At 51.0% G+C, this 19,356-nt stretch overlaps 1 protein-coding gene across 1 annotated transcript in view; it reads left to right on the forward strand.

Moving 5' to 3' along the window:
- Window positions 1-2,706: 2,706 nt before the first annotated feature.
- antxr2a (ANTXR cell adhesion molecule 2a) overlaps window positions 2,707-19,356 on the forward strand; it is a 50,173-nt gene continuing 33,523 nt past the window's right edge. Inside the window, exons 1-10 of the mRNA XM_030105577.1 lie at window positions 2,707-3,250; window positions 6,337-6,408; window positions 8,243-8,314; window positions 8,391-8,472; window positions 8,561-8,665; window positions 10,284-10,352; window positions 12,061-12,141; window positions 13,674-13,734; window positions 13,811-13,906; window positions 18,864-18,933. Coding sequence (XP_029961437.1) covers window positions 3,081-3,250; window positions 6,337-6,408; window positions 8,243-8,314; window positions 8,391-8,472; window positions 8,561-8,665; window positions 10,284-10,352; window positions 12,061-12,141; window positions 13,674-13,734; window positions 13,811-13,906; window positions 18,864-18,933 — 878 coding nt within the window. The 5' untranslated portion in view covers window positions 2,707-3,080. The remainder of the gene's footprint in view (window positions 3,251-6,336; window positions 6,409-8,242; window positions 8,315-8,390; window positions 8,473-8,560; window positions 8,666-10,283; window positions 10,353-12,060; window positions 12,142-13,673; window positions 13,735-13,810; window positions 13,907-18,863; window positions 18,934-19,356) is intronic.

The raw sequence follows: 19,356 nt of genomic DNA on the forward strand, positions 1-19,356 counted from the left end.
GTGTGTGATGCTAATTATCGCTCTGATACGGCGTCGTGCAACACAGTAGTTTTCACAGTGAGGCAAAGCAAAGCTAAATAGATTTACTGAGAGTGTGTGTGTGTGTGTGTGTGTGTGTAATCCAGCTGTAGCTGACGCTGTGGGTCCAGAGGAGTGGTAAATAAACTCAGCTATAACATGTCAGTCGATAACCTGCTCAGATGAACTTATAAACGAATGACGGGGGATGGGGGATTACCCTAAAGGAGACGTTACCTTCGGGAGCATCTTGTCATGCTGTGTGATAGTTCCTTTCTTCTCTGTTTGGTTTCGGTCCAGTCCTGACAGCTGATTCTGACCAGCACACGTAAGACAGCTCATCCCGCCAGGAGCCTGAAGCCACGCCCACAGCCGCCATACTGTCACCTGGCGGCAGACACGAGCCGCCGCCTGATGAAAGGTGTCTTCGGCTGCGTCTCGTGTAACCTGAGGGGAAGTTCGCCACAATCACAGAAGTTATGAAACGCTCTCGCTCTAAAGTCAACAGCTACAACTGTGAAAACATTTGGATTACCCAATTTCATTTTCCCTGAAGGATTTGCAGTTTTGGAATGGGCCGGGGCCACATGTTCATGCTGCTTCTGGTTAAATAGTGCTTTGTAGCTCAGTGAGAGGAGCAGGTTGGTGTTGATGCATGCAGCTCTGCGCTCCGCTGCCAGATTTAGTGCTTGGGCTCCTGCTGTAGATCAATGTGCAGAGCCGCGCACCGGCGTCCAGGTTGGAGGATTTAAATCACACAATGAGCCAGCCATGCTGAAAATGGAGGCCCTGGCGCTCCTGCAGCGTGCCTGGAATATCAATGCACTCCAATTATATGTTGAACTCTTCATTTCAGTGTTCTTGTTAATGCCAGCGTCATAAGCATCCAAAATCTGCATCAAGAAACAAACGTATAGAAGAATATAAATCCAGCCTGATCTTATCAAATACAAGCTAATGGGTAGCTGTCGTGCTGCTGGCTACTTTAAGAACGAATCTTTATTATAGTCACTTGTTTTAAAGTCATGTTTCAGAGATGAAGTCTGTTTCTGTCAGACATCCAGCGAATAACGGTTACAAAACAGGAATTACAAAACAGCTCACGCCCCAGAGTTCAAGAAATGCTCAGAGACGGGCTCGGAGCTCGGCAGCGAAGGCTTCTGAGGCTTTGTGATTTCACACATGTTGAGCTCACATCTGCAGCCTCTTCCTGTTGCTGCCCCGGTTTCTCTCAAACTGACGGCGTCTTGACAGGAAGCAGCCTCTGCGAGCCGGCTGTGCCACGTCTCGATCGCGTCTGCTGCAGACCAACAGGAGACGTCCAGCAGAGTGATGTGTCCACGCTGTGACGCGAGGCACCAGGAGGACACTCTCATCCATGTGGTCTTCAGGAGGGTTTCTGTCCGGCTGTGTTTCTCTTCAGTGTTGGTAAAAGTCTTCCGCCGTGGTTTCATAAAGACAACCAGGACCGGCTCCAGGCACGAGCATCTTGCAGCCTCGGGCCGGAGTTGGACGGACAGCACAGGCTGGGTGGACGTCCTGGAGACGGAGACACGCCTCAGGCAGCTGATGCCTCCATCTCCCAGAGCTCCCTCCAGCTGAGCCTCCACCTCTCCAGGCCGTCCCGTCACGACTGTTAAAATTTAGATGAAGTGGAATAAAGTGGGCTTCTGTGTGGAGTTTGCATGTTCTCCCTGTGTGTTCCCTCCAGGCACTCTGGTTTCCTCCCACAGGCGGTTAAAGCTCGGGTAGACGATGTTGTACAAAAGCCCTTCTTGTCATACTGAGTGAAATGCTCCTCGCCCCCTGGGAGAAGTCAGTACATTATGTGGACGGAAAAAAGTGCGGAAAAAGTCTGACCACTGTCGCGGCCAAAGGACAGTAAAAACTCCCACCAATCGGAAGGCACGGACTGCTCTTCAGGAACCAATCAAATCCCTTCGCCGTTCTACCAGCCCCCTGCGCGTTCATTTCAATGGCGTGCACTGACCCTGGTTCAGAGTGCGCCCGCATTGCCAAGGCGCTCTCGGCGCTCGCGGCTCGCGTGAAAAATAGAAGGAAGGGAGCGGCGCGCTGCGCTGCTATGCGCGTTGTGTGCAGCAGTCAGAAAGGTTAATAACATTGGAGGCGATCACAAACTCCGTGCGCGCGGCGCTTCCGCGTCCAGTGCGTTCGCTCCCAACGGGAGCTCCTCCAATGGGGTGGGAGCTGGGCGGGGCCTTGGGAGATGCTACATTCGTGCTACATGCTAGTTTTCCAAGATCGTCGACCCTAGCTTTAACTGTTGACCCTCGGTGTTAATGCGAGTGTGTGTGGTCGTCTGTCTCTGTCCTGTGATGAACTGGAGACCTGTCCAGGTGTGTCCTGTCCTCACCTGTCCAGGTGTGTCCTGTCCTCACCTGTCCAGGTGTGTCCTGTCCTCACCTGTCCAGGTGTGTCCTGTCCTCACCTGTCCAGGTGTGCCTGCCTCTCCCTGTAGGAAGCTGGGATTGGCAGGATAAAGTGGTATAGGACTTGGATTGATGGATGGAAGAAATAAAACATTCATTTTATTGTCATTTCCACTTTTATTCAGTCACGTGGGGCCAGTTTTGAACCTCTGGAGGACCCATGTAGGCCCTCGGGCCGCGTGTTGACGCTCTACAGTAAACATAAGAGGATCTTGATTAGTTTCCAGCGTCCTGTTGGAGCAGAGAGCCAGAGAGCAGATCTTAGATCAGATCAGAGGCAGGAGAAACTTTTCCTGAGGAGTTGAGATTTCCGCGCGGCCCTGAAGGCAGCACCGCAGCTGTCCCGCAGAGGTTCTGCGGGTTCCGGTGGTCCGGGTCCAGAGAACTCCTGGTCCCCGGTCCTCCCGGTCCTCGGGTCCGGGACAGAGCAGACTCGGAGCCGTGCAGACTCGCCGTGAGTCAGGAAGATGTAGTAATCGCGGACGTCCGGAGGAGGATTCCCCTGGTTGCGCTGAGCGCTGAAAAGCGGCGCCGCCGCCCCGCGTCCCGCACTGTCCCGCACGGTCCCGCTCGGTCCCGCACGGTCCCGCGTCTGTCTGGAGGAGCCTCACCATGCCGACCCGCGCTCCCCGCTCTGCCCGCTCCCCGCCCCGGGCCTCCGCAGGCCGGGCGCTGTGCTGCGCGGCGGCCGCGGTGCTTTTCCTGGGCTTGTTTTCGAGCTCGTGCGGGGCGGAAGAGGCGTCCTGCCACGGAGCCTACGACCTGTACTTCGTCCTGGACAGGTAAGAACCGGACCGCGGACCCCGGACCCCCGGGGGGAAGCGGGGAAAGTTTTTATGTTCAGGCCCAGAACTTTTTCGACCGGAGCCGTTAGATCGGGGAGGGAAACATCCGGCCCGCGGCCCCGGACCGCACATCTGTGGTTTCCTGGCGGTGCAGTGGTGCAGTGGGCTCACCTCAGAGGTTCGCGGTTTCGAATCCAGGCCAGGCCTATCTGTGTGGCGTTTACATGTTATTCCACTGCCCCAGTGGTGTGTGTGTGTGTGTGTGTGTGTGTGTGTGTGTGTGTGTGTGGAGGCAGACCCTGTTGTCCAGAGTCTCCAGATGACGGAACATCTGGACCAGGGGTGTTCAACCTGCGGCTCTGGCTCTTCATAAACCGCTCAGCCCAGAGGAAACGGAGCGAAAGTGACAGAACGGCTCAGGAATGTGAAATGTTTAGGATTTGTAGAAGAAGCACAGAGATATTGGAAATAAAAAAAAAACATGCAAAGCTGCTAAAGAGGAGCTAAAATGCTTAAAACTGCTACAATTTCAAAATTGTCAACAAAAAAATACTTGAAAAGAGAAGCTGAACTGTTAAAATAAAGAAGGTAAACTAAAATAGGTTAAACTTAATGAAATGTTCTCGATTCTGAACCCTGGCTTCATAAATGCGTCATAAGTTCTAGTTTTGGTTTGTGAAGCTTCCTGAGCTGCTTTCGCTTCACTTTAACGGTTAAATGTTCTTTATGCTCCAGAACTGCTGGACTTGGCTGAAAGTCACTGAAATGGTTCTTCAGGTCATAAAGGCTGCAGAACGCTGGTCTGGAGGAACATGAACCGTTTGCAGTTCCAGGTCTGCTGGATGTTCCCTTCAGAACTGACACAGCTAGAATAGAACAGAATAATAGAGCAGAATATTCTACAGCTCTGCCCTGATGGGTATTTTTTCTGTTTTTCCAAAGAGCTTGTTCAGTGAACGTGTGAATGATGGCTGTTGAGTGTTGGGTGCTGGGTTCTGTCTCTGGACCCGGTCCTGACGGCTGTGGAGAGGACCCGCTTCTGTCTGCGGGTCGTGTCTCCAGGATATTTTTCTTTTTCTTGGAAGCACTGAAGTGTCAGAATGAAAACATGAAGAAGCCGTTTGACCATTTTCACCTTCATGACATGAAAACTGCTTTTGAAAAAGTGAACAGCCGATTTTCAACAAGTGGCTCGCTGTGCACGCTGTGCACGCTGTGCACGCTGTGCACGCTGTGCACGCTGTGCACGCTGTGCTGATTGTCTTCAGTGTTCAGAAGTGAACAGTGATGAGAGAAAAGCCTCTGAGACGGAGGCTTCCTGTCTCTGAAGTGATCCATCGTCACGGTTTGTCCACAGAGAAACCTGTACGAGCTTTTATTGTCTCTGTCAGTTAGGTGCAGTTTTTTAGTGAAACGTTTTGGTTTCTCCGGTTTCCTCTGATCTCATCTGCAGCTGAAATCTTCTCCCTTCTCCGTGACGTCCTCCGCTCTCGGACCTGAAGCCTCCCAGGCAGGCTCCTCGCCGCCCGGTCCGCTCGGCGCAGCGTTTCCCCGCAGAGCGCCGGTTTACGGCCCTGACAGCAACTGTTTTTAATCCCGTCCGCCCCCGGCCTGGCGCCGCGCCATGGCCCCGCGCTGCGGAGTTCAAACACTGCTCCTCTTGTCCGTGCAGGCGACTCCGCCCTGCTGCAGGACTCTAAATTACAGGATGATGACCGAGATTACTGGCACCTTCCGCCGGAGCCGAGGTCTTCGCCTGCTCAGCGCTTTTCCACGCATTTGCATGTTTGACAGGCTGGAATCTGGGAGTGTGACTTTATTTGTGGTGTCTGGACGTCGCGGTGCGTCAGGCAGTTGTAAGTTTAGCGACGACGAGCGAATGGAGCGGCCTCTCCGGTGGGTTTCCTCCGATAAAGCCGGATGCAGGCGTCAGCGGTTTGGCGGCGCTGATTTGCTGCAGACGTCAACAACACACCCTGACGTGTTTCCCACCCTGATCGATGTAACCATCGAAATATGTGCTTCTGTTGCTTCATTCAGGGATTTCTCTTTATTTTCCCGAGCTGTCGTTTTGAAGGCTAGAGTGTTTTACTTCTTCCTGTTGTCCAAAAGCTCAGGTTGTCAATAAGAGAGTGAAGAGGGGACTGAGACGCTGCCGGCAGCGGCGGAAAGAAACCAGAGAAATGACAACACAGATCGTCACGCTGAAGGAAACTTACAGAAAGTTCCTCCTTCTGAGCAGCAGTGGAAATGACGCCATCGTCATCAGAACGCGCAGCCGAGTGAGACATCTTTCTGCAGGCATATCTCTGCACGGCGCATGATTCTGAGCTGCTTTCGGCAGCTGGATCGAGCAGAGACAAAGACACAAAGACTCAAAGACACAGAGACACGAAAACACATAGACGCAGAGACACAAAGATGCAAAGACACGAAAGACAAACACACTGACACAAAGACGTAGAGGCACAATAGACACAATGACATGATAAGATACTGAGACACGAAAGACGGCACAAGAGACACAAAGACACAAAAGACAATGACATAAAGACACAGAGATAACAGATACAAAGACACAACAATACAAAGACACAAAAGATGTAAAGACACAGAGACCTGACATGAAGACACAAAATACACAAAGACAAAAGATATAAAGACAGAGACAAAAGACTTGATGACATGACACAAAGACAAAAGACATTCAGAGACACAGAGACACAAACACACAATGTAATGACACAACAAAAGACCCATGACAAGACCTGAAGACACAAAGACACAAAGACAGAGACACAGCGACGTAAGGACAGGCTTCCAGCCCAGTTTGTTCTCCAGTGAGGCCAGAATCTAAAATAAATCATCTCATGTCTATTTTCACAACCCTGAAGAGCCTTAAACCAGAACAAGTGTCCTGTGAGTCTTTAGAGACGCCGTCCTCCTGGTGTCAAACGCTTTTCGTGTGTTGCTGATAAAACTCTGTGATCTGAACCTGTCCGGCTGTTTGACCCCGATGTGACCCCGATGTGACCCCGGTCCGACGGCCCTCCTCTCATTCCGCTGTCCTGCTGTGGTTTCAGGTCTGGGAGCGTCGCCACTGACTGGTTCGAGATCTACTCCTTTGTGAAGAACCTCACCGACCGCTTCGTGAGGTGAGTGGCGTGGAAGTCAGCCTTACGTCTGGAAATATCAGGGAGCTGGGAAAAAGAAGGCGCTGCAGTGACGTGGTGCTGATAACATGAAAGAACCGTTATGAAGAGTGAATAAAACCTCCTCACAGTCAGGATCAGTCCTGATGGAAGCGTTTCTGCTGCGAGCTTCCTCCGTTGTCTCCAGTTGGTTGGAATCATTTCTCCCTGCTTGTGTGGATTTTTTTTTTTTTTGTTTTTTTTTTACAAACTATCATGTGAGAAAATTTGCGAGGTCCTGGGCTCATTATTTATGAGAAGACAAACCGGCGGAGCGCCGCCCGAAGCGGGGAGCTTGCGTAACGTCGGCCGGTGGCGGCGGCTGCCAGCACAGTACAGACGGCGGCGACCCAGCCAGAACCGAGTGGTTGGTTGAAGAAAATAGCAAAGGCACCAGGTGGGAGTGGGTGGCAGAGAGGAGCAGTCTTCTGGGCTGTGAGAATGGCCATTTGCACCGAGAGGTGGGAGGGAGGGGGGCGGGGGGAGGCGGGGGGGGTCCGGCTCATCCGGCTGACAGGCAGACAATGTACAGTAAAGCAGGGGAGGCTGGGAGCCGACGACAACAATCTGCTGGACAATGCTCGCTCACCAAGACCACTTCTGTTCTGCCATGGTGGAGCAAACTGGACCCCCCCCCCCCCCCCCCCCCCCCCCCCACCTCCTCCACCACCTCCCCCCCACCCCCACTCCTCGCAGGCAGACTGAATCCCACCACCGCCCCCTGATTTGTCCTTGGCATCAGAGCCGCTTCGTCCCAACTTCCTCCTGGAGAAGGACGGAGTCTGGGAGGTAAAAGACCGGTCCTCCGGTCCACATAGAGACGGACGCCGCCGCCACCGCCACCGCCGCCGCGGCTGCTTCCTGCCAGATCCGGCCGTGCGGCTGAGAGCCTGTGCGATGTTGGCGGGGGCGGATCTGGACCGGGCCATGTGTCACGTGGGTGAGAGGCAGCAGCACCTCTCCTTATGCTCCGGAGGCTTCCAGCCTCCCCAGGAAACAATGAGGTGAAGTTTGACTCGCCGGGTGGAGGAGTGGGAAATCACAAGTACTGCCTCATGTGGCTCTTTCTTTGATTCGGACGCCGTCTGTCCGCCGTCCCATCGGGCTGCAGACAGCCGCCTCGTACCGATCAGCTCGCTGACAAACCGCTGAATTCCAGACTCTGAAGAACCAAATGAAATGGGTGCAGTGCCAGCGCAGACAGCAGGGGGCGCAGTCACGATCGCTGCAAAGTTCTGTGTGTGGAACCGGGAGATTTCAGATGGGAGGCGTGGCGGCAGAAAACCGAAGCGGTCTGCAAACAGCCTTTCCTCCAGAGTCTATTTTTATGTGAGATCCGTTTTAGAATTCTGTCAATTTAGTAGGTTTTTCTTTTTAAGACTGAAGATATTTCAAATTTGGCAAAGCAACGAGGTTGTGGTGCCTTCCAGTCAGTCACTGTACCTTCCTCAGGCATGAAAAGACATTTAATCTGATCCAGCGTTGAAAAGAAGAGCGGAGAATGCAGTAGTGGACTGAACAGGAGGGATGAAGCAGACTGTCAGGCAGCCTCAGGTTGGACGTAAACAGTATTGGCGCAGCGGGATCTGCGTGTTTTAACTTGTGATTCATGGACACAGCATGTTTCCTGTCGGATTAATCACTTCCTGAGTCCCACAGATGCTGCTTTAAGTCATCTGCTAATATTGTACGGCATTAAAAGCAGAAAGCCTCTTCTGTTTGGGGAAGTGTTGATGCCGCTCTGCTTGATTTTAACCCTTTAAAGGCCGATCGCTGAACTGTCTTCTCTTCCTCTCAGTCCCAGCATGAGAGTGTCCTTCATCGTGTTCTCGGCTCAGGCGGAAGTCCTCCTGCCGCTGACCGGACACAGGTACCAGCTCTCAGCTCCGTCCCAGGCTCCAGGACACACACTCCCACACACACCGTGATGGTCTTCATGTCTGCAGGTCTGAGATCGAAGAGGGTCTGGAGCGTCTGCGAGCCGTGCAGCCGGCAGGAGAGACCTTTATGCACGAGGGAATCAAAAAGGTCAGTTTTCCTTCTGCTCGGCATCTCCACCGAGCTGAGCCTGAACCGTCTGGAAGTCTGACGTCTTCTCCGGTACTGGACCCTGCAGGCCTCGGTGCAGATCCAGGAGCAGTCCACCAAGTCCTCCAGCATCATCCTGGCTCTGACGGACGGCAAGCTGGCGGTTTACATTCATGAGCTGACCGTCAAGGAGGTACCACCGTTTACACCCAGTCCATCAGCGTTTACTCTTAGTCTACCAACATTTACACCAAATCAACCAACATTTACACCAAATTTATGTTTACATTAAATCAACCAATACTTACACCAAACTAACAAACATTTACAACAAATCAACCGTTTACACCAAATCAACCAATATTTACATCAAATAAACCAACATTCATACCAAATCAACCAACGTTTACACCAAATTTATGTTTACACCAAATCAACCGACATTTACACCAAATCCATCAGCATTTATACCGAATCAGCCAACGTTTACACCAAATCCATCAACATTTACACCAAATCAACCAACATTTACATCAAATCAACCAACATTTGCACCAAATCAACCAACGTTTACACCAAATTTATGTTTACACCAAATCAACTGACATTCACACCAAATCCATCAGCATTTATAACGAATCAGCCAACGTTTACACCAAATCTATCAACATTTACACCAAATCAACCAACATTTACACCAAATCAACCAACGTTTACACCAACTCAACCGTTTACACCAAATCAACCAACATTTATACCAAATCTGCCAACACTTACATCAAATCAACCGAAGTTTACACTAAGCGACATTTACACCGAATCCATCAGCATTTACACCAAATCAGCCAACGTTTACACCAAATCTACCAACGTTTACACCAAATCAACCAATATTTACATCAAATCAACCCACATTCATACCAGATCAACCAACGTTTACACCAAATTTATGTTTACACCAAATCTACCAACATTTACATCAAATCAACCAAAGTTTACACCGAATCAACCAATATTTACATTAAACCAACCAACATTCATACCAAATCAACCAATGTTTACACCAAATCAATCGATATTTACACCAAATTCCCCAACATTTATACCAAATCAACCAAAGTTTACACCAAATCAACCAATATTTACATCAAATCAACCAACATTCATACCAAATCAACCAACGTTTACACCAAATTTATGTTTACACCAAATCAACCGACATTTACAGCGAATCCATCAGCATTTACACTAAATTAGCCAACGTTTACAGCAAATCAACCGTTAACACCAAATCAACCGACATTTACACCAAATCAACCAATATTTACACCAAATCAACCAACATTTACATAAAATCAACCAAAGTTTACACTAAATCAACCAATATTTACATCAAATCAACCAACATTCACACCAAATCAATCAACGTTTGCACCAAATTTATGTTTACACCAAATCAACCGACATTTACACCGGATCCATCAGCCTTTACACTCTCTACCAATGTTTTACACCAAATCAGCCAACATTTACATCAAATCTACCATCCTTTCCACTGATTCCACCAACATTTAACTAGACTTTACCAACATTTATAGCAAGTCCAACTAGATATAACTGCAGTCTGCCACCATTGACACAGAGTCCATGACTTGACGTCACCATTCAGACCCAGTTTCTGTTAAAATGCACTGAATTCATGTTTCCTGTGTTTCAAAGCTGGTGTTTGCTCAGGCTTCCTGTCTTCATGGAGTTGTATTGTGTTTTTCTCTTAATATTCACCCTGTTGCACATCAATCACACATTTCCAGGCTGATGAAGCCAGAAGATACGGGGCCCGTGTTTACTGTGTGGGCGTCAAGGACTTTGATGAGCAGCAGGTAGGAGAGCGGCAGCCCTCCATTCTTCACTCATTCTTCTGTACGTCTTCTTCAGTCTCACGCGTTTTAAAAACAACATCAGCGTGTCGAGAAAGCACAAGTGAAAACCCTCCTCGTGTCAGACTCTCAACGCTTCTTAGATAACTCACCTCAACGGAACAGACGCAGAGAAAAGCAGCATCTCCTCTGAGAGGGGTGTGAAACATGAGGCCCGCAAACCAACACCAGGTCCAGAGAAGGTCTAATCTGGTCCACGACCCCCGAGCAAACAAAAGAGCATATTACAAAGAAAACTCAAAATTACATTTTGTTAAGAGTAACTGTTGTTTGTGGTTAAATTACCGAGGTGTTTATTTTAATAAGAATAGAAAAAGAAGCTGAAAGAGGTGATAACAGCTTTATCACAGTGTGAGGGTGAATTTATGAAAACATGCTGGAAGCTGCAGGAAGAAGAGGATTTCACGTCTCTGCAGATTCATAAAGACAAAAAGGACAAATTCAAGCGGTGGTTTTATCTTGGTAACATGAAACAGAAACAGATCAAACATTACAGCGTCACACACATTAAAAAGGCATTTCAGCGTTTTTTAAAATTTGTTTATAGATTATTTTGCTGCCATTTTACTGTTTCAACCCTTTGTTGAATTTTTGAGTGTAGCTGCAGTTGGAATTTAAAGAGTGGATTAATGCTGCTTGTCCAGGCGGAACCCTTCTGATTATAAATGACTGATCATAATTTTTGTTCAAATTGAATAATCGTGAAATGCTTGCTGACTGTTTCACGTTTGCCTCAGATTATTCATATTATTGTGGAAACACATCGTGTGTGTTCGTAGTGACGATCTCAGCGACACACACTTCTTCTGTCCACTTCCTCTGTGAAGAATTTAAACATGTCTTTATAATATAGATATAATTATAGTATATTTAAGACAGATGCTGCAGTTTGTTCCCTAACTGTCATTATTTTTGATAAACAAACAGCACAAAAAACAAAAAGATTTCCAGGGAATACAGTTTTATTTATGTAATATTACATTAACAAAGGATTCTTTCAATGTTGTTTCGTAATTCTACTAATTGAATTATTAGCAAAATGCTCTGATATCAGTTTATTTCGTTACACTGTCGGCTCTTTATTATATTTTTGACTTCACTTCATTTAAAAATGGATAATCTGATATTATTGTTTGCAGTCGTCCTCCAGGGAAAAATCAAGACACAATAAGCAACGTAAAGAAACATGCAAACGTAGTGTGTGGATGGAAAACCTCCATGAAGAGAGCGTTCTCGGTGACCGCCGTCAGCGTTAGGTAGCAGCAGTCCTGCCTGTATAGAAGTCTCTGTGGCGACGAGGCGGCGTGAAGCTGCTTCTTAACTGTTTCCTCTTTGTTTCGTCTTTCTCTGTTGGGTTTCTGAGTCTGCTCCAGAGCGGTGGCCTGTTCTGTGTAACCATTGGTAACCATCCTGCAATAATCTCTATTAAGTCAAAAACAAAGCAGAATTCCTTCCAGTTTGTCTGCACTGCTATTTTTTTTTTTTTTAATACTTTAGCAAAGTGTTTGCTACAGTCCCGCCATCTGCCGCGTCTCCTCCTGCCCGCGACGTGGCGGGGAGACGGAGCGCCGACGGAGCGCCGGCGGAGCGAGCGGCGCTCGGCGAGCCGCCGCCCGGCCGACTGTTGACTCTCCTCTCTGCGAACCAACAGCTTGCTGACATCGCCGACACCAAGGACCATGTGTTTCCTGTCAAAGATGGCTTCCACGCTCTCAAAGGCATCGTCAACTCCGTGAGTTCGGCCCAGGCCCTGCGCTCGCGCCCGTGTGTGTGTGTGTGTGTGTGTGTGTGTGTGTGTGTGTGTGTGTGTGTGTGTGTGTGTGTGTGTGTGTGAGACATCTTGTGGTTGTAGGGTCTTTAATCTCAGGACATTTGACGTTTCAGAGTATTTTTAAAGCTCGTCTTGTTTTCTGCCGCTGAGGCCAGAATCGGTTTTTAAACCATCCTCAGTGTTAAATAAAAACTGGAAACTTCCTCCTGCTGTGTGTGTGAAGTGATCCGAGAAGGAAAGTCCAGCTTCCGCTTTTTTTTTTGTTTTTATTTTTTTAGCAGTAAATGACACACAGATCAATCGAACACGAGTTATTTGGTGTTTGAGCTTCAGATATTTACTCTGCCAAACGAGGCAAAAAGCACAAATTCAAGACATTTATTCCCTTATTTATCAGCAACAATAAATATTACAATTTATTTTGAAGCCATAGTAGAAATAATTAAATACACTTTCTTAAAAGCAAAAAAAAGCAAAAAAAAAAAACAGCTCTCAAAGCGGAAAACAAACATCATGGTCATTTTTTTTTTTTTTTTAACAAGAAAAAGGATTTGAAAATGATCTCATCTCTAACAGAAATACTTCCTCTCTGCTTCCTCAGAATGCTCTTAATGTGAAAATCCCCTCCAAGGCTTTATTTTTAAACGGGCGCTGGGCGTTCTTTCTGCCCGCTGCTGCTTTTAGCGGCTGCTGTCCTCACTGAGTCACTGCAGCAGCTGTCGGAGCGCGAGGCCCGCCGTCCTCTGCACTTCTGGAACCCTTCTGGGGAGTTTCTGCCCGGCGGGCGGAGCGCTGGACGCCGGTCCCTCCTGGGGACTGGGACACGGTCTCTGTGGACCGGTTCCTCCACTGACCTACATTCCTGTGCAGGCTGCGGTCTGGGGTCATGTGACTCTCTGGACTGGAAACCAGTGGTCCCTCCCAGCGCTCGGCCTCAACTCAGAACAAGCGTTTTTCTTTTCCCTCGTCTGGCTGGTGTTCTGGCCCCGGCAGGCATCAGATGGGGAGCATCGAGGAGGAGGAGGAGGAGCGGATCCTCTTCCTCCCAGCTGTCATCTGCAGCCTTCCTCCTCCATAACGGCTCCTCGCCGAACCTTCATCTTTGATAACGGCTCGGCCAGCGTCTCATCAGAGCCCTGCGGTTAATATGCTGCTCTTCACCGGCGCCGCCGGAGCTCTGTTGATTTATTAAAAGCTGGCGGGCGGCGGCGGCGAGGCCGGGTGACAGTCGGCCTCTTTATATGATAATGCCGCCGCCCGCCGCTGCTAATGGAGCCGCAGAAGAGTAAACAGTCCCGCATAATTTCCCCGTGAAGGCCGTCCTCGCCGCCGCTCCGCTGGCCGCTGCTGCTCCGCTCGCCGCTCCCCCGCCGCGGCCAGCGGCCTCGCTCCTCCGGCTCCTTCATCGGCGTCCCCGGCCGGACAGGCCCGTCACGCTCCGGACCCGAGGCCTTCATCCCGGCTCCTCTCACTCTCAGTCTCTGTCCCTGCAGATCCTGAAGCGCTCGTGCACGGAGATCGTGAGCGTGGAGCCGTCCAGCGTGTGCGTCAACGGTCAGCCCCTCCCCCGATCGCTGTCCAGCTGAGTCCCTCTGTCCGTGTCTTCATCCGGTCTGTCCTCCGTCCCCAGAGACCTTCGACATCGTGCTGAGGGGGAACGGCTTCGCCGCCGGCCGCAGCAACGACGGCGTGGTCTGCAGCTTCATCGTCGACCAGCAGACCTTCAGTAAGTCCCGACCCGGCGCGGCGCGCAGAGGTCAAAGGTCAGGACTGAACCCAGGAGACACAGTGCGGTCCAGACTCTGCCGTCCAACATGTCCACCCTTCATAGACACCCTGACTGGCAGCAGTCTGAGCGCAGCGTCTCAGTCTGAGGCGTCCAGGGCAGACCTGCAGGGCCAGTTCAGTGAGGAGCTGGAGGCTTAGCAGTTTTACCTTCTGCTGGTGCTTGTAGAAAGAGGCATCGCCCCTGACCCCTGACCCCTGACCCCCGACCCCCGACCCGCAAAGCCCCCGACCCTCCATAAAGCTCTCCTGGCCCCCCAGGTGAGGCCCGACCCACACTTTGAAAACCATTGCCCCACTGCAGCCATATCACCGACATGAAGCATCATCCATCCACCTGTTCATCCATCCATCCATCCATCCATCAATGTGTTCATCCATCCATCCACCCATCTGTCTATCCATCCAACCATCCATCCACCCATCTGTCTATCCATCCATCCAACCATCATCCATCCATCCTTCCATCCATCCATTTGTTGAATGTGTTGACCGTTCTGACAGACTGGTGGATTGAGGTTAGAGTTTGTTGGGTTCTTCATTCCTTGAGTTTGTTGTTTTGAGTTTTGGTTCCGTGAGGTTCTGGTTCTTCAGCTTGATGAGTTTGTTGAGTTTGTGTGAGAAGAGCTCCGGTCTGTGGGGCAGCATCAGACCTCGGACCGGTCCTTCACCCTGGCTCCTGCATCGTCATCACGCCACCAAGGAACCGCCAGGCCGGTTCCAGGCTGGTTTTAGACTGGTTTCAGACCGGTTCCAGGCCGGTTCCAGGCTGGTTCCAGGCCGGTTCCAGGCTGGTTCCAGGCTGGTTTTAGACTGGTTCCAGGCCGGTTCCAGCCTGGTTTTAGACCGGTTCCAGGCCGGTTCCAGGCTGGTTCCAGGCTGGTTTTAGACTGGTTCCAGGCCGGTTCCAGGCTGGTTTTAGACTGGTTCCAGGCCGGTTCCAGGCTGGTTCCAGACCGGTTCCAGGCCGGTTCCAGACTGGTTCCAGGCAGGTTCCAGGCTGGTTCTAGACTGGTTCCAGGCCGGTTCCAGGCTGGTTCCAGGCCGGTTCCAGGCTGGTTCTAGACTGTTTCCAGGCAGGTTCCAGGCTGGTTCTAGACTGGTTCCAGGCCGGTTCCAGGCTGGTTTTAGACCGGTTCCAGGCCGGTTCCAGGCCGGTTCCAGGCTGGTTCTAGACTGGTTCCAGGCAGGTTCCAGGCTGGTTCTAGACTGGTTCCAGGCTGGTTCTAGACTGGTTCCACACCGGTTCCAGGGCCGGTTCCACACTGGTTCCAGGCCGGTTCCAGACCGGTTCCAGGCCGGTTCCAGGCTGGTTCTAGGCCGGTTCCAGGCCGGTTCCAGGCCGGTTCCAGACCGGTTCCACACCGGTTCCAGGCCGGTTCCACACCGGTTCCAGGCCGGTTCCAGACCGGTTCCCGGCAGTTCCAGGCTAGTTCCAGACCGGTTCCAGACCAGTTCCAGGCCGGTTCCAGACCGGTTCCAGGCCGGTTCTAGGCTGGTGCTAGGCTGGTTCCACACCGGTTCCACACCTGTTCCAGGCCGGTTCCAGGCCGGTTCCAGACGGGTTCCAGGCCGGTTCCAGGCTGGTTCCAGGCCGGTTCCAGGCTGGTTCCAGGCCGGTTCTAGGCCGGTTCTAGGCCGGTTCCAGGCCGGTTCCAGGTCGGTTCTAGGCCGGTTCCAGGCTGGTTCTAGGCTGGTTCCAGGCTGGTTCTAGGCTGGTTCCAGGCAGGTTCCAGGCTGGTTCTAGACTGGTTCTAGACTGGTTCCAGGCAGGTTCCAGGCTGGTTCTAGACTGGTTCCAGGCTGGTTCCACACCGGTTCCAGGCCGGTTCCAGACCGGTTCCCGGCAGTTCCAGGCTAGTTCCAGACCGGTTCCAGACCAGTTCCAGGCCGGTTCCAGACCGGTTCCAGGCCGGTTCTAGGCTGGTGCTAGGCTGGTTCCACACCGGTTCCACACCTGTTCCAGGCCGGTTCCAGGCCGGTTCCAGACGGGTTCCAGGCCGGTTCCAGGCTGGTTCCAGGCCGGTTCCAGGCTGGTTCCAGGCCGGTTCTAGGCCGGTTCTAGGCCGGTTCCAGGCCGGTTCCAGGTCGGTTCCAGGCTGGTTCCAGGCCGGTTCTAGGCCGGTTCCAGGCTGGTTCTAGGCTGGTTCCAGGCTGGTTCTACGCTGGTTCCAGGCCGGTTCCAGGCTGGTTCCAGGCCGGTTCCAGGCTGGTTCTAGGCTGGTTCCAGGCTGGTTCCAGGCTGGTTCTACGCCGGTTCCAGGCCGGTTCTACGCTGGTTCTAGGCTGGTTCTAGGCTGGTTCCAGGCCGGTTCCAGGCCGGTTCCAGGCCGGTTCCAGGCCGGTGCTAGGCCGGTTCCAGGCTGGTTCCAGGCTGGTTCCAGGCCTGTTCCAGGCTGGTTCCAGACTGGTTCCAGGCCGGTTCCAGGCCGGTTCCAGGCCGGTTCCAGGCCGGTTCCAGGCCGGTTCCAGGCTGGTTCCAGACTGGTTCCAGGCCGGTTCCAGGCCAGTTCCAGGCCGGTTCCAGACTGGTTCCAGGCCGGTTCCAGGCTGGTTCCAGGCCGGTTCCAGAACGGTTCCAGGCCGGTTCCAGGCCAGTTCCAGGCCGGTTCCAGAACGGTTCCAGGCCGGTTCCAGGCCAGTTCCAGGCTGGTTCCAGGCCGGTTCCAGGCCGGTTCCAGGCCGGTTCCAGGCTGGTTCCAGACTGGTTCCAGGCCGGTTCCAGGCCGGTTCCAGGCTGGTTCCAGGCCTCAGTACCAGATGTGTTCCTGCAGACCCTGGTTCATTAGCATATGTCTGAGCGGCGCCCGGTGCGGCCCGGCTAGGCGTCCGCTGGGAGACGGCGGCGTCTCCGCGGCTGGTTGCCGTGGAGACGGCGTGGAGATGTTGAGACGCAGCAGGACGCTCTGGAAGAGCCGTCTGCAGGTCACACGGCTTATTTTCGGCTCGCAGTCTGTTCTGTAAAGAAATCCTTTTTCCGGAAGCAGGCGGGGATTTGGCGCCCGCCGCTTGGCCGAGGATCCGGGATCAGCCGCCGCCAATGACAGCGCCGCCGCCGTCCTGACAAGTTATTTTTGATTTTCAGCTTTTCTGCACCACTAAAATACCCGAGCATATTTTCCTCCTCTTATGAAATGAGTGGTTGGGAATGAGGAAGTGGCCGTCAGCAGATGTCTTCCTGTTGGTCCTTTCTCAGCTCAGCGCCTCACACTCGCCCACCGGGGTATTTATTCCCTCCGCTCAGCCCAGGCCTCCAGCAGGGGGGCACCTGATAATTATGGACACGCATCACACTCACACACTCACACACACACTGCATATGCTCCGGTCTCATTGGTGGGCTGGAGGCCTCCTGCAGACGGGGTCATTGGGGTCATGACCTCCGTGTGTGACCACGGTTCTTCATCAACACGCCGCCTCCAGCTGGAACGCTCTGGCGCCACATTCTTTCATGCAGTCTTCTAAATTTCACGTGAATATAGATCAGCGCTGCTTTGATTCGGGTTATAAATAAACCGCCACGCTGAGGGAAACACAAAGCACCATGGGAGAACAGGGAGAATTAAAAAGCTGAATATTCTGATAAGACTGGAGATTAAACATTTATCATGAAAAGGTAAAAAGTGAGATGTGAGCTTGGTAAATATACATATGTGTGTATATCTATATCTATCTATATATATGTGTGTGAGTGTGTATATATATACTGTATATATATGTATATATGTATATATATATTTATACACATACATACACATATATATACATATATATGTATTATGTTAGGGGTGTAACAAAATGGTCAACTCACGAAATGATATGAAATACGAAATACTCACGATACGAAATAAAGATGAAAGAAAATCCCCAACAGTAGGAAGTTAAGCAAAAAATGTCATTTTCTTTATTCTATTCTTTAAGCAGACATACAACAAAATGCTGCATCAATACGAATTAAATTCTCTTTGAAAAAAATGCAAAAACTGTGAAAATACAAACAAAAAATCTCAATTAAAAAGTGCTTTATTGCTATAACAGACAGAACGACAGCGTCCCTCCATTCCTGCTGCCTGTGTGTTCATCATGTCGTGTTCATCATGTCGTGTTCATCATGGCGGTTGTCCTCCCCGCAGCAGACGGCGAACTGTAGCGGCATGTTTTGCACACGGTTCTTGTTTTATCCGCAGTCTTCTCTCTGTCCTCTCGCCGCTCACACGGGAAGCCAGAGTCGGACCACGATCAATGACGTTCTATACGTCAGTGGCCACGATAGCCTGGCAGCTAATTCAACTTCGTCTTCCTCCATATTGAAACGAGCGTTTTTCTACGTACGGTCGGCCAGGAGGGTCAAAAATCCTCACTCTCAGTGGTGCGCGGCGCCCTTTCGTGTTTTTTTCATTTCATGCAATTATTTTGTGCGTCTATGAATTTCATTTCGTAATTTTTTATTTCTATTATATATACTATAATATATATTATATAGCTATATATATATATTTTTTTTTTTTTGATTGAATTTTTTTTTTATTTATTTTTAATTTTAAAATTCAATATAAAACCAGAGGTTTTACCACCAGCTAAAATTCACAGCTTGGCTGTTTCTTCTGAACTCAGTGAGAACTGTCTGATCATGATTTTTACTGGAGAACGTAGAGCCGGGTGTCAAACATGTGGCCCGGGGGCCAAATCCGGCCTGCGTCAGGCCGTTCCTCTGAACAACAGCAGCAAGAAATCTCAACCTGGACCTCAAGTGTTTACTCTTCAGACCCTCTCGATCTGGTCTGGAACCACGAAGAGGAATCTGAACTCCATGTGTAATCTGATTACAGTCGTTTACTGCTGTTCTGTTCCACGGAGCAGAAACCTCGTTTGGCTGAACTCCGTTTCTCTGGTTCCAGACCACAAGCCGAGCACCGTGAGGAACGACTACCTGCTGTGCCCCGCCCCCAGACTGCAGCACGCCGGACAGTAAGTCAGCCACAACATTAAGACCGCCTTCCGTCCGGCTCACACACGAGCCGTTGGAGCTGAGTCTGTGGAAGCCTCCGGCGGCGCCGCCGTTACACCGTCAGCACCATGAAGAGCGAACAGAGCGGCCGACTGCTTTGTTTATTTCTGCAGGAAGAACAACTGAACAACGTCTTTCCTTATGAACAGGAAGTGACGTTTTCAGCGTGGTCTGCGTTACGCGGCAGAGGTCAGAGGTCAGCGGTTTCAGGCGCTCCAGGATTCTTCCTGAAGAGATTCCGTCTGCGGCGTTTTGTCGTTCGGAGGGAAACAGAAACACGACGTCTGCACCGACAGAGGAAGACGTTCTCTGTGTAAACAAGCGACGTCTGAGTCTATAGATCATCTGTATGTCGAACCGGAGCGTAAAGACTCTGCAAAGAG

This window comes from Salarias fasciatus, chromosome 12, assembly GCF_902148845.1.
Source record: "Salarias fasciatus chromosome 12, fSalaFa1.1, whole genome shotgun sequence".
NCBI classification, from domain to species: Eukaryota; Metazoa; Chordata; class Actinopteri; order Blenniiformes; family Blenniidae; genus Salarias; species Salarias fasciatus.